Source organism: Hipposideros armiger, unplaced genomic scaffold (assembly GCF_001890085.2).
Source record: "Hipposideros armiger isolate ML-2016 unplaced genomic scaffold, ASM189008v1 scaffold_11, whole genome shotgun sequence".
In the NCBI taxonomy this organism is placed as follows: Eukaryota; Metazoa; Chordata; class Mammalia; order Chiroptera; family Hipposideridae; genus Hipposideros; species Hipposideros armiger.
The window spans coordinates 3122204-3138091 of NW_017731361.1; the positions used below are offsets into that span (position 1 = coordinate 3122204).

The 15888-nt window shown below is 32.9% G+C and overlaps 1 protein-coding gene across 3 annotated transcripts in view; it reads left to right on the plus strand.

Annotated features, from left to right (window-relative positions):
* Window positions 1-15888, plus strand: part of ANKHD1 (ankyrin repeat and KH domain containing 1) — a 104628-nt gene that overhangs the window by 59136 nt on the left and 29604 nt on the right. For all 3 annotated transcript variants that reach the window (XM_019662394.1, XM_019662386.1, XM_019662401.1), the window contains 4 exons: window positions 7269-7356; window positions 9656-9783; window positions 9991-10134; window positions 11020-11122. In XM_019662394.1, coding sequence (XP_019517939.1) covers window positions 7269-7356; window positions 9656-9783; window positions 9991-10134; window positions 11020-11122 — 463 coding nt within the window. The remainder of the gene's footprint in view (window positions 1-7268; window positions 7357-9655; window positions 9784-9990; window positions 10135-11019; window positions 11123-15888) is intronic.

A 15888-nucleotide genomic window follows, 5' to 3' on the forward strand; every position in this document is an offset into this window, starting at 1 on the left:
ACGACCCCTTAATACAGTTCCTCATGTTGTGGTGACCCCCAACCATAAAATTATTTTCGTTGCTACTCTAACTGTAATTTTGCTACTGTTATGAATTGTAATGTAAATATCTTTTTGTTTTCCGATGGTCTTAGGTGACCCCTGTGAAAGGGTTGTTCAACCCCCAAAGGGGTCGCGACCCACAGGTTGAGAACCGCTGCTCTAGACAGTGTTCTACCAACTCCCAAGAAATACTACTCTGCTATAAAGCTATATATACATGCATGCCTTGGATTGGGTGCCCATGACTGTGGTTTTAAAGGAAATCAATTTATTTTAAAGAAAATAAACTTAATTTAAAATTGAATTTTGTAATCAAAAACAAAAAACTGCACCATTTTTCTCACAGTACTTATCAGAACTAGAACTTTGTAGTGCGTTTTACATGGATAAGCTCTTAGGGGGCTATGAGCGCTAATTATCCACTTATTAATATATTTCAATCATTAGTGATTAACTTAGACCTTAATAAACTTATTAAACGTTAACGTTTTATTAAGGAATAACATACATACATGTTGTTTAATTTTACTACTCAAAACTGGGAAACTTACCAGTTTTTTCTTGATCTAAAACTATCTGTGAAATACACAAAATTCCTAATGCATTCTTTTTTTTAAAAAAGGCTAAGTTTTCTTTTTCTGGGTTATTGTATACTGAATGAGTCCTTTTCAGCTATCTCAAGGTTGTTTAAATGTAAGTACAAATGATTTCCAGTCAAGAAGTTAAAGTCAATGTTAGTATATTTTGAAACCTGTCTGCTCTCTATCATTTCAAGTACATAAACATAATAAATAAGATATGGGGGGGAAAACAAACTAAACTGAAAAATAATGTAGCTATACCCAGAAACAAGATTAAAGAACTCTGGGGACTAGAAATGGAGCATGGATCCACAGCTGAAGCTATAGGCCCAAGAAGAATTTAAGCTAAAATAAATGGGCAGTGGGGACTGGGATTTCAACTGTTATAGGGGAATAGGGACCGAATGCATCTCACATGGAACAGGCCAATAGATCTAGTCTACTTGAATGAAGCAAGGAACTGGGACCTTATTTCCCTACCTTGAAAGGAGATGGAAAAAACCTCCAAGCAACTTCCCACAATTGCAGTTAGAAGTTAGCTTAATTGTTCTTGGTACAGGGAAGAAGCAAAGACAACATTGTAACTAAAATTTAGAGAACACCATTCTTTGATTTAGTGAGTAGAGCTGAAATAATCCTATGGGACCAGAAGTTTACATTATCAATGAAAGATCTAGTTCTGAAATGGACTGTAAGGGCCAGACTGAGGCAATTGTCAAACCATCTGATGAGAATGGATAAGTTTGTGGATGGAAATAAAAGAAAAAACAACTCTGATGCAAAATGAGCCTTTTCAATTAAAAAAAAATAAATTTTAAAGCCCAAGTGCAAAACTATGTCAAGAGAGGCAGTTAAAATGCAAGCAAACAAGTGAAAAGCAAAACAGAGCTACATGCCCAAGGAAATTGAAATAAAAGACTTTAATCTTTAAAATTTTAAACATGTTTATTTTAAATTGTAACCAATAGCTGTAAAACAATGTGAGACAATAAAACAAAAGCTGTTAATTATGAATTAAGAATAGGTGGATATGAAATAAAGCAAATTTAAACTTTGGGGGTGGGGATTGTGGAAATAAAAACTCAATATATAGGATAAATAGTGTATTGAACACAGTTGAATAAGAATTAGTGAATCAGATTATAAAACAAGAAATAAACAATATAACACAAATATGAAGAGAAATTGAGAGAAAGCATAGATTGAGAAGCTCCACCATACATCTATTTGAAGTTCCTGAAGGAGAGGTTAGAAATAGCAGAGACAATGTTTGAAGAGATAATGATGTAGAATTTTCTAGAATTGAAGCCACACATGAATCCTTGATTGAAAAATTAATCACTTAGCAGAACAAATGAAACTGTAGATTATAGGGATATAGAAAAATATCTTAAATGCTACTGGATGGAAAAATGCATTACTTACAAAAGAACAACAATCAAATTTTTGACAGCAGATTCTCAACAATAATCCCACCCTGCACCACCACCACCACTAGCCCACCTCACCCCACCCCACCAGATCCCAGGTTCTGCTAGAGCCAGCCCCACCTTGCTGAGGGCCCTCAAGTTATCTGCATACACGCCCTTATCCTGCAGGATGGATGTGCATGGAGCACAATAGACTGTGGCTCGGAATCTCAAACAGAGCCTCTACGTTCAGTGTCACCCAAAGTGGACCGTGGTGAACTATGCAAAGCCTTAATAAAGCGACAGTTGACGTCTAAAACAATAATAATAATAGCAGAAGATAGTGGGAGTTAATATTCTCAAAATACCAAGAAAAAAATAACACAATATAGAATTCTGTACTCAACTACCATTCCAGAGAAGGAAAAATAAGCATATTTTCAGATCTACAAAGAATAAAAGAGCTTACCACCTAAGACCCTTTCTAAAAGAGCAACTAAAAGATGTGTACATCAATAAGGAGAAAAATGAAGCCTGGAGGAAGGCGTGGGATGCAAGAAGCTACGGTAAGCAAAGAAATTGGTAAAACATAAAAATAAATTTTTGAGTATAAACTTAAGTTTTTATGCTTAAAACCAAAGTTATACTAAAATTCCAGACAGCAATGGCATGAAATTCCGAGGGATGTGTTACAAGGTTAAAAGCCTTTCTAGAGACCTTGTGTTGTTCAGAAAAAGAGGATCAGATACTAAATAACTTTAAAGATTTTTTTAGAAAAATACATCAGTAATTAGAACAAATATAAGCCTATTGAACTGAGCTGTTAAAGGGCCTTTTTTTTTTTTTTTTTTTTTTGGATTGGGGAACGTCCATGGTCATTAGTTACACATTGCATTCATGCTACAATGGCATAGTTGACCCTTTTAGGGAGGGCTCAGCTCACAGTGGCCCATGCGGGGATCCAACCGGTAACCTTGGTGTTATCAGCATCATGCTCTAACCAACTGAGCTAACTGATCACCCCTAGACTTTTTTTAAAGATTTTTTTCTTGGGGAATTGGGGGATGGGAACAGCACTGGGGAATTGGGGGAAGGGGAACAGACAAGTTGCTGTCCTTTTGTTCTTCAGTCTAGTTGTGGAGGACTTTGCTTCACTGGACCAAGTTGGCACCATCATTGAGCTCTTCCCAGGCGAGGCAGATCAGTTGCCAGCTTCTGGATGGCCGCTCACAGCGGCTGCTGGCTATACACGGTAGCTCATGGCAACCCACTGCAGCAGGGGCTGCAGCCTAAGCCGTCCAAGTGACTCATGACTCATGGCAGCCCAGCTCCAGGTTGAGCTGTTGTTCAGCATCTTAGCTGTAGAGGGTAGTGTCACTTTCCCTCATATGTGGGATCCGAACCGGGGCTCTCTGGCATCCCAAGCCAGCTCTTAACCAACGCGCCACCCGTCCAGCCCACCCCTAGACTTTTGAATTGGATTCAAAATCAAAATCTAGCAAATTCTGTTTTCAGGAGACAAATCTAAAGCAAAGTGACAGAGAGGTTGAAAAAGTGATAGAAAAATTATGTAAGGCAATATTAATATCAGACAAAATGGAATTTTAGGCCAAAAGCATTTTTAGAGATTAAATGCCCCTCCAACTTCTACTACAGTCATTCACTAATCAATAGCTAACAATCTACCCTCCAAATAAAATAAAAAATTATAAAATTACAACAAAAATAGATCTATATTTGTATTAATAAGATTTTATTTACACTTCTATAAAACTGATCAAACAAATAATTGTTGAGAATAGAAAAATCAAGTTTGCTCTTATGAGTAAATATGTACTAGATATTCTTTTTCAATACATGGAACATGTACAAAAATTGTCCATGTTTTAGGCCACAGAAAAGTCTTTAAAACAAACTCCTTAACCTTATGGACTACATTCTCTGATCTCTGTTGCTTTAAAATTACAAATCAACAAAAACTTTAAAAATCCCATACATCTAGAAAATGAAGAAAAATACTTCTACATAATTCATGGGTTAAAGAGGCAATCGTAGTAAAAATTGCAAAGTAGAAATTATCACAAAAACATCAAAACGGGTGAGAGGATACAGCTGAAGTGGTGTATAGAAGGAAATGTATACATATATACACCTATGTAGATATATATGTAAACATATATATCTATAAACAACATAAAAGGGATAAAAAAATAAGTGTGGAAAGCAACATTAAAAGCTGATAATATAAAAAAAGTAAATAAAATAAGCGAAACTTTCAAAAAGGGGAAAGGCAGAGGTAAGTCATAGACACTTCAATGGAGTTATCTGATATGGTAGAGATCTTTTAAATTTGCAAGGCAATCACATGAACAATCAATAAATTTGAATACTTAGGTGAGATGAATACTGATTTTTTTGTATAAATATATAAACAATCAAAATTAACTCAAGAATAGGAAACCTCAATAGAATAATAACCATTGAATTGAATCAGTTTGAAATCAGCCATCCAATGAAGGTAAGAGGCCTATGTGGGTTTATAGGTGAGTTTTACCAAATATTCAAGGAATAGATAATCCATATATTCTAGCCGTTCCCAAGAATAGAGAAAGAAAAAATGTTAAACTTCATTAAACTAAGTTTATAGGCTTAGAAAATAATTTCCTGTGTTTATGAAGAAAAATCATAATTTATATCCTAAAATTTTATTGATCTTGAACAAATATTGGCTGTACTAATAAACCCAACATTCATAAGTAAGTGGTATATACAAATTTGATTCCTATTTTAAAAGAAGGACTTAGTGGTCAGATATTTTGGTACTGATGATATATGTTGTGGGATATACATTATTTCAGGACATGAAATATTATAAATATATTATACAGGTGTGGTATTGTTTTACCAGCCATTTTTTTCAAACATAATTATATTGTTCAAAACCAAAGGAATGAATATATATTTATAGGGAGGAAAATAAAGTAGGAAGTTTTTCATACTGTTTATTTCAGAAATTTTATTAGTATGTTGAATTTTAAAATTTGATGTTGATCTTGGGAGTGCACTTCCTGATTTCTTTAACAACTATGGTAATATTTTAAATATACAGAACTAGCAGTTTCTTTAAAAGTTTATTCTAAAGCAGTGCTTTCAAAATCGTTTGTCTTTGCCATTACTCATGAGATCTAGTTATGTTGATGGATGTCACTGCCAGGCTTAAGAGATGAGAAAGAAAGGAAAAGAGAAGCGACATTAGTATTTATTGCCCAACCATGTTTTAGTAATAACAGTATTATCAAATGCAGATAGTGAATGTCTTACTCTCAGTTTAGGTACTATAATACTAATTTCGTGTTCAATTAACTTTTCTTTCATTTACCTAGTAGAAAATTAAAACTTCAAGCCTCAGTACTATGAGAGGGAAGATTTGAGAGGTCAGTTATGCTTAGGTTCCTTCCTAGTAAACAGTATTTGGGCACTTGATTGTTTTAGATATTAGGTTTATGATGGTAAGCAAAAATGGACATGGTTGTTGTTCTCATGGAGCTTACGTTTTAGTGGCAGAGACATGTTGGCGAAATATTAGACAAACTAGTATACGATTGGAACTTTTGAAGGAGTGGTTCATGGTGCTATAAATAAAAAATAGGAAGAGTGATGTAGTTAGGAAGCTCAGGGAGGTCTTCCTGGTGGAAATAACACTTGACTTGATGTGAAGGATGAAAAAGAGCAAAAGATGTGTTACAGAGAAGGGAGAACAGCTTGAGAAAAAAATGCCCTGAGGCAGGAGGGGAAATAAGTTGCTAAAGGAGCCATTTATTTCCAGTGTGCCGTTGACTATAATGATAATTCAGACATAAGGCAGATGAAAAATTGGACAAACAACTTTCTAGGTCTTTCTGAAGAAGATCTTCATGGTACATATTTTGTTTTATTTGAAGTAAATTGCCAGAATCTTAGATTTACCTACGTTTGACTGTAAGTTCAAAATGCATTCTAAAGCCAAATTATTTTGACATTATCTATAGTTATTCATTCTTCCATACCTTAAAGTTAATACAGGTTGTTGTCTAATCAATATACATAACAATTAAAAAGTCAAAGCATAAAGTAATTTTTATAGGAGGTTGAAAAATTCTACACTATCAAGATTTTTAAAAAATCTATCTTTTATTGTAAAATTCCTGTCACTGCAGTCCAGTGTAAATTTTCCCTTGGGTTGACAGTCTACTTTTATTTCTCATTGTTGGTCTACCTGAGTTGTGGATCAGATATAGTTGTGTAAATAAACTAAATTGTATCCTATTGGTAGTGCACACTATTTTTAAGTTGACCATGTGGTAGCTAAAGTATTCTCAGTTAATTAGAAGAACAGAGTGGAAATAAAGCCTGACTTAATCACTTCTTTATCAAGTTTTTCTTAGTAACAAAAGAGGACCAAAATAGAAATCACTGTTTGACTACACAGTGAAAGAGGGGACAGGTGAGAGAACTTTTCATAGAAGCGATATTATCAGCTACATTTTAATACTTAGATGAATGTAATAAGAGAGCACAGTTCTCCCAACAGACAGTACTACTTACAAGTCAGCTCCTTTTAGTGGATTTGATATTAGGATGGTTGGAAGCTGTTTTGTCATTCATTACTCTTGTTGGCAAACTTTCTAGAAAGAATAACAATCTTTCTGCTATTTTAAAACTGTTTCTTTTGCCCTTGATATTCAGATATTTAATTTCTACTCTAAAAAATATCTGCTCATTGGTATACTTTTCGTTTTCCTTTTCCCTTTACTCCTGAAATACCATAATGTTTTAACTTCAGGGATTGATTTCTAGCCTACGTTCGAGTTCTTATTGGCTTCTAATACAGGTCTTCCTTAGCTTCACAAGACTAAGTCTCCTTTTTCACAAAGATGAATAGCTTAGGAAGGCATCTTTTAAATCTTAGGATTTGAAAAATGCAGTAATGCCTCTTTGAGGATCAAACTAAACAGAAGTATTAACTTTAATGGTTATTGTTTGGTATGCAAAATTGAACTTGACCTTAAATGGTTACACCATCTAGTGTGGACTGAAATTAATTCTATATTTTGGTGGAATTGAGAGGTAGGTAGTATAAGTGGCTACACTAAGTAAGTATTAAATCTTCATTATATCTTATGTCATTGGTACTAAGCATTTAAAGCAGATGCTTAATGAATTGGCACTGATGGATTATATTTTGCTTCTCTAATAGGAACATGAATCTGAAGGTGGAAGAACACCTTTGATGAAAGCTGCAAGAGCTGGTCATCTGTGCACTGTGCAGTTTCTTATTAGCAAAGGTAAAGAAGTACAAGCGATCATTTTTAAGAGGCTACAATTTCTGAAAAAAATTCCTAAACTATTGCACTTTATGTTAAAGCTACTTTACCTGCAGAATAAGCATGGTATGCTAGTCTTTTGTTGCTATATTTCATTTAGTATCATAGAGTTCGTGAGGTACTTACTGGGATCTTTCTTTATGAGTTTTAAGTTTGAAGTTTTTATCAACCAAACAGCAGGTGGTTTCTTCCCAAAGTTGGAAAAGCCAAATATAATAAAATGTCCAGTTATAGTTAGTAAATAGAGTATTGTTTAGCACTTAATGATGAGGCAGTTTTGCTGGGGGCAGGTGGAGGGGAGAAAGTTTGCTACTATTGTTTATGGTTCAGTTGAATTAATTTTACAAAAGTGTTATTATATTTATTAGATTATATTTAGGCAAAATGTTCAAATGATGGATGAAGAGGTAGCTCAATACTGTTTATTATAGAAAAGTGAAATGCCATTGAACCCATGTTAGGTCAACCATATAAAACTGCCATTTTATACATCAAAAATGGTAATAGGGCCGGCCGAGTGGCTCAGTTGGTTAAGAGCTCGCTCAAGAGTGCGAGCTCTGAACAACAGCAGTTCAAGTCCCCCCCACCGAGCTGAGCTGCCGAAAGGTGGCAGGATGGCTTAGCTAAAAAAAAAAAGGTAATATCTGCAATTTCATTTGGTTCAGCCTAATTCTGTATTATAGTGTTAGAGGTACTCTGGCATCTGATGAAAAGTCCTAGAATAGGATGGTAAAATGCAAGGAGGGTTCACTCAGGTGATGTGTTATTAAAATAAAAATTTTATATCTCTATTCCAATAAAATTCTGACATTTTTTGCCATTAAGAATGCAGTGTAATATTTTATCATTTTAAATATACTTGTTTTCCTCTTTAATTGGATAAAACTAGGTTTATTTTCTTCACATCACATTTTTGCTATCTAGTAATGTATATCTTCATATAATGTTATAACATAGTCTGTAAAAACTATTTACCTCAACCACACAGAAGCAATAAACAAATGGATGACATCTGAGTTCTCTCATCTCCTTTACTAAAGAGGTTACCTAATCATACCCACCAACTATCCTGCTGAGCATATAATCAGGCTTGTCAGAAGTAGGAATATATTGATTATAACCTTTTGAGGCTGTAGTGACTATGCTAGCCAGTGCTACCATTTGCATTTATTATTAAAAACTTTAAAAACAATATGTTGTTAATGTAAGGCTGTTCATTGGTGTGCCTTGCCTTTCCCAAAAGGTACTTTTATGAAAGTTAGGGTTAGGCTCAGCTGGATATTTATGACAATTAAATAAATTAATAATAGTAGTTTTAATCATAGGTTTATTTTTCTCTTCATAAAGTAAGTTTGGAATTAAGGAAGAAAGAAAAATGAATATTGGTATAGTCTTAACTATCTAGTTGAGACTTTTTGGAATTGTAAAAGTTAGTTGGAACTAAAAACCCATCCTTTTTTCTGGGGGTCAAAAACAATTTTTAAAGAAGAGACTAAAAAGATTTTGTATTTAGGTTTTCTCAGGTCATATTGTACATATTGAACAATTTGCTGAATAACTTTTCAGATAACATATTTGGATACTCTTATGTCTTCTCTTCATGTCCAAATCTCTCTGACTTTTAAAATACACAATATGAAGAATTATATTTCTTTTAAATATGGTTTTAAAAAAATCTGTTTTCTCTACTTTGAGACCTGGCTATATTGCCACGTTCTAGAAGTAAATCAAAAATGTCTTTGAAACATTTTGAGTTTCATACAATGGTATTATTTGATGAATATGTTAACCTATATATATTTATTAATCTTAGTCTTCTAGATTTTCCATTTTAAAAGTGATATTGAATGAACGAACTACAACTACACACAACAAAGTGGATGAATCTCACAAATATTATATTGAGCGAAAGAAGCCAGACACAAACAAAAAAGTACACTGTATGATTTCATTCATATAAAACTCAAAAACTAAAACCAGTTTGGAAGTCAGGATAGTAGTTACCATTGGAGGGGTGGGAACTGACTGAAAGGGGACACAAGGTGGGACTCGGTTTGTGGATCATACTCTATTTCTTGATCTGGGTGCTGGTGACACAGGTGTGCTTAACTTTGTGAAAAATTTTCAAACTGTACACTAATGATTTATTCACCTTTTTTACATCTGTGTTATAGTTCCAAAAAAATCTTTAAAATGATATTGCCTGTGAACTGGCTTGATTCCAACTTTTGCTAAAATTGCTGTTTTTTTCTCTTTGAAGGTGCTAATGTGAACAGGGCTACAGCCAATAATGATCATACGGTGGTGTCACTGGCATGTGCAGGAGGTCACCTGGCAGTTGTTGAGCTACTCTTGGCACATGGGGCTGACCCTACTCATCGACTCAAGGTATCCTACTTAAAAATAAGTAAATTAATATACACATTACTATTTAAATATATTTTTAAATATATGTTTGATCACTTGGTGTGTAATATTCATTACTATTTAAATGAGTTTTGATTTTACATGACACAGATGTAAGAAACTAAATGTGTATCATAATCATATTAGAAGAAGAAATTTACAAATAATTATGGTGTGAATTTTTCTCAGGATGGCTCAACAATGCTCATTGAAGCTGCAAAAGGTGGCCATACTAACGTTGTTTCTTACCTATTGGATTATCCAAACAACGTTCTGTCAGTTCCTACCACAGATGTGTCTCAGCTCACACCACCTTCTCAAGATCAATCTCAGGTAAAGTAAAACAGAGCTTATTTGTAAATAAATATAAATGTTCTTACAAATTGAGAGTTTTTGTTTAAAATTCGTTTTGAGCAAAATTCGTTTGTTTCTCTTTTCTATTACATTTTGAGATAAACATAATCCTAAATTCTTTAAGATTTATTTTCTTCAAAAGTACATGGAAAGTTTTTAATCTTATTATTTTAAAATAGTGTTTTTTAAGAAACACTTAATACCAAATATAAAAATAAATATTCCAAGTTGTTGTCTTACTACAACTAGGTCTTTAGGGTTGTTTGTTTTCTAATGAATATATTAAGCATAATCTTAAACCAAAAGAAAGCTTTTTTCCCTTAATACCTCCCAAGACAATTTTATTTATTGTAGAGATAGCTACTTTGTCACTAGGAAAGTATAGTTAACAAGAATATATGCACCAAAAATTCATTAAAGTGATTTTTAAACCTACATAAAAATATAGAGAGTATACTAAGTATACAAAGTTCAGTGAAATCTTAAGTTCTTTTCTACAAAGTTATCCTGAGAACTGCTAAATGCCCCAATTCAGGAAATATTTTGGATTTATTTTTTCTTTTGACCCATGTGGAATTTGAATGAGGGTAAATCAGCCAGTGAATATGTGATTTGTACTCCTAGCTATAATTGGAACCAGGAAGGCTTTCTTCTTGTAAGAGAGTAATATTAGTTGCATTAAAATCATTCATTATTTGTAGATTGCCTGTTTGTCCAGCCAGTATTCTCAGAGATTATTTAATTTTTAAGAAACAAAAAAATGAATTTAGTATAAAGAAAATCTTAAGCAGGATCTCTTTCATTTATAGGCCTTTGTTTTTCCTTTGGTCTGAGATTTTTTTTTTTTCTGAATTGACTTTTTAGGTTCCACGTGTACCAATGCATACACTCGCCATGGTCGTACCCCCACAAGAACCTGACAGAATTTCACAGGAGAACTCCCCTGCCCTTTTAGGAGTACAGAAAGGTTAGTTATTGAACCATTTTCCTTAAAATGGGTATTTATCATCTAGTTAATGAATTCATAAAAATGTAACCATGATTAATTGAGGTAGGTAATTCTGAAAATGCAAATAATCTTACAGACTATTTAAAATGGAAAAGACATAAATACTAGTAAAAATAACTTCTTATTTTCCTGCTAACATACTGCTAGGTATAGTTTTTATCTGGCACAGATGAAAATACTTAAGAAGCAAACCAAATTCTTGATTATATTAAAGTAGCAAAAATTTATCAGATATTCATTTCCCATTTGGCAATCCTAAAGCTAAACAATAGTATAATATGAGGAATGAAAATGTGTTGTCTAGTTAAGTCTTAGTAGCATTGATGCAATTCAGTGAGTGAGAAGTTTATAAATTACATTTAGTTCTTTCATGTAATGCAGAATATAGTGTGTTAACATCTGTCAATATGTGAACCTGGACAAATAACTATCAAAAAGTATATAAATACTATCCAAGTGAATATTAAGGAGTGTACACTATTTAAAGGAGCTTATAAGGTCTGGTATTTTTCTGCTGTCTTTCCATTTATGGATATAAAAAGTACCTTTGCTTGATAATTGTGTATAGTTGTCATATCTGAGTTCTCTGAAATAAGAAAATAGGTAATTTTGTAAGGTATTAAAAACCACATAAAAACAAATTTATAAGCTTATTTCATTGAGTATATGATAACCACTCAAGTCCTAGATATTTGAAATCACAATGAGATGTGTATGTCCTAGTATCTTTAATACTGTTGATTAGGGGTAACTGTTATAGCACCAAACAGAAGCTTCTTTAAAATTACGTCAATTTTAGTAATTTAGAGTACTGAGGCTCTTCACCAAGGATTACTTCATTTCTAAACTATTAATTTCAGAGATAAAATATCTATAGTCTCTCTGACTTATGCCAATTCTAGCAGCTTTCCATTGGACACCTAGCTATTCAAACTTTTCAGAAAATGAAGACTGCCATTTTTAATCTTAACAAATAAAAAGCACATTAAGCATGTGCTTGTTAAGAAACCTGAACGTCATAACTGGGTGACACCCTTTAGTAAAATATTTAAACCTAAATGCCTCTGATTTTTTTGTTTCTCGTTTGGCTAAACTCTAATAGAGGACTGTAGTGACTTTAGCTAGGGAAATTCAGTACTAAATAAGAAATCTTTCAAAAAATTTATTAACTCAGAGCCACAAAATAACCAAGAAATAAGCTAAGAAGGACATGAAGTATGTGCAGAAAGGAAGTTAAACATTTTAAATTTAGATTTACTATATAAGTAAACAAATGTTTGGGTAGTGATTTTTTTTTAATTGATACTCAAATGAGTAGTAATCATATATTTGCTTACTGAGATATCTCTTATTTAGTGTGTCTACTCATTTTCTTCATTTTGATATTTTATTACTTATTGAACAGTATAAAAATGAACTAACCTTTTAAGGAATCTTTCATTTTTCTAAATCATTAGGGAAGGAAAAAATTAACACTTATATCTAGACACTTGAGCACTTGCCATTGCCAGCTGCCAAATGGCATTACCAACCTAATATTTATTTATGCAGGATCAAACTGTGATAACACACTGTGTTAAAATGTGAAGATATATCATATGCATCATAGAATATTATATCATTATTAATTAGGAAAAATCAGTTGATGTAAAAGTGCACACTGAATTGACAGGATAGATAGAAAAATCTATCTTAAATTATTAAAAATATATTATTGCATTTTTCTTTTTAAAGTGCCTTTTTCTTAAAACTTCTTATGTCTCTAGAGAAGTTCCTTTGAGTGATGAAATTGCTGTTTGACCCTTTTGTTTCTTCTAAGTCTATATATTACACCTGTGTTACAAATGTGATTAGGGATGGAGGAAGGATTCTTATTCTCTAAGATATTCTTATTTTCCTCTTTTAGCAATCATCTTTTCAAGTTCTTATAACATTTCACTCCTGTCTGTTTTAAATAAGTTTTTTTATTATTCATATCTGCACCCTTTTAAAATATATTCATGCCCTTAAATCTTATCTAAGTGTTTTATATTTATCTAAGCTCTATCTATCTTGACCCATATTCTTCTCGTGATTTAGGCAACTAATCTCACTTATTGTTGGTTTTCAAGGATTCATGATTCTAAGTGGCATCTGACAGTCCTCAGAATTGCCTCTGTAAACAAAATGTGAAACTAAGTGAGAATGATATGCTCAGTTTTCTAGCATTATTTAGATTTATTAGCTATAGTTATGAATATTCAGACGAGAAAGTGATACATAAGTAATATCAACGCTTTGCCTTTCCAAAATCAATTTTTAAAATAAATTTGTTGATTGAAGCCATTTGTTGTATCTAACTTAATTGTTGTAAAATTCTAAAAGTGAGGACTCAGAATTAATCTGTTGCAAAGCATTTAAGTGATGTCAAGATAAGCAAAACCTACATCTTGCATGTGCACCTCAAGCCCTCTTGAGGAGTAATTTCTTTTCTCTGAATTCCTACTGCACTTTATTGGATCTTCCTTCTGGCTCAGGTCATTCCTATCCCTTCCCCTCCCCTTTGGACCTCAAGTATAGAAGGTGCTTTGACATTGTGTCTCGTCTCTTGTTTTACTTATTCCCTTTTATTCCTCTTCCCATTCCCCTACTTAGCAATCATTCTGATGTGTTTGATGTACATACTGTTTTGTTCTTACAACATGTTTACTACTTTATGGATATGTTTAATTTACATAAATTGTATTGTGCTGTAATCCCATTTTGATTTTTACGTTTTTCCCGCAACACTGTTTTTTTTAGATCTATTGATGTGTCTACCTGTAGATTGTTTCTGCCTGCAGCACAGTACTTCACCCTGTATAGCCTCCATATTTTTACCTGTCTTTTCTCCCAGTGATGGGTGCCCAGATTGCCTTTTGTTCCTCACCATCACAGACAATGCTGTGATGAAAATCCTGGTATTCCCCCCTTGTGGATCTGTGTGAGAATTTCTCTAGGATAAACAGGAGCAGAATTGCCTATCATAGGAATGCATAATGTTTATCTGACAGAGTACTACAAATTGTTTTCTAGAATGGCTGTAGCAGTTTACACTCCGACCAGCAATGCATAAGAGTTCCTATATTATACCGCATTTCCATGCCTGCCACTCTTGGCTTTATCATTATATTTGGACTTGAACATCTTTATCTCCTCTTTTAGACTGTAAGCTCCTCAAGGGCAGGGTTTATGTTATTCATCTTTGTATGGTCCACTATGCCTTGATTGTAGTAGATGTTAAAAATATTTGTTGAATAAACTAATGAATGCCAGGCTAACAATATAGATGATCCTGAAGGCAAGAGAATTATTAAGAATTTTTATAAGCAGAGAGACATTGAGATTAAAGAGGATGTTTGAAAAACTTGAGAAGTAGTATTCTAGAATGGTGGGAAAAAGATAAAAACAAATATAAATGTAAAGTAAGAATTAAATTAACATGCTGTTTTATATCCCAGAGTTGTTTATTAGAATAGGTAACATGAAAAGTTATCTTTTTTATCAAATCATTAAAAATGTACAGAAAAAAATATATGAACAGTGAATGAAATTGAGTGTTCTTATGGAAATTTTACTAATCATATTCTCTATTTCAGTTGATTTCCATTATGTAAGCAGTCTTGCATGAATTTACATATGCCCCAATTTAATAATGTCTTTTAACATGTAACTGCTTATAGTAAAAAACAGAAGGTTGAATGAATCTCTTTGCATGTAACATAGATGCTCTCTTTTTGGACATTCTTGGTTAACCTTACTGTGTTAAAGATGTATAGCATATCCTGTTACTTTGGGAAATTTTGAGACAGATATTTGGACATAAAGAAAAAAATGAGTCAATTCAAGGCCAGTGGCTTTCACATTTGTCTATGACCACAATAAGAAATAATTTATATTGCAACCCAGGTCACAGTATACATCTACTTATCCAAACACAGATTCCATTAGATAATATATACTCTACTACATTTGATGTGATGTTATTTTCCATTCTACTTCATCAACATTTTTTTCTATTTCTGCTTAAGACTCAGCTGGGAATGCTGTTTAAAAATCATTTTAGTAGGGTGCTATGCGGTGATGTAAGAAAGCAAAGAAATTGGAGAACAAGGTTTAAATTTGATTAGACAAAACAAAGTAAGGAAATACGAAACCAAATCTAGATCCATCTCTGTGTCATGTATTTTGTCTTTTGGTCATTATTTTTCTATTACACAGTATATTAGTTATTTTAGACAGAAAAATGATTGATATAATTAACTCATTTCAATAGTAAACTAAATATTTGGCAAGTATATGTCTACCTCATTCCCTCACTGCCCATAAAAAAAATAAAATAAAGGCCACGTTCTATGGTGTTGCTCTATCACGGTGTCCTATTACAAACTTTTCCTACTTTTATTAATGGAGGAAAAGTGAAAGGTCAGGAAGTAAGATAGAAACCAAACCAAAAAGATGAGATGGAGACTTTACCTATATTCCTAGATAATACTTTATAATGTCATCAATGAATAGGTTTATTTATTTATATCTAACAGTGGGAGGTGTTGGAAGGAGATGGAACTTTTCTTTTCTGGCTTGTTGTACTCCTACCTTCCTACCTAGTGAAAATTTTGTTGCTAAAAGGACACTTGTCACATTCTCTACTCTTCCCAAAACTGGAAGGTGTTGCTTCAGCTTCTAGGAATGAGAAGGTGACGTGA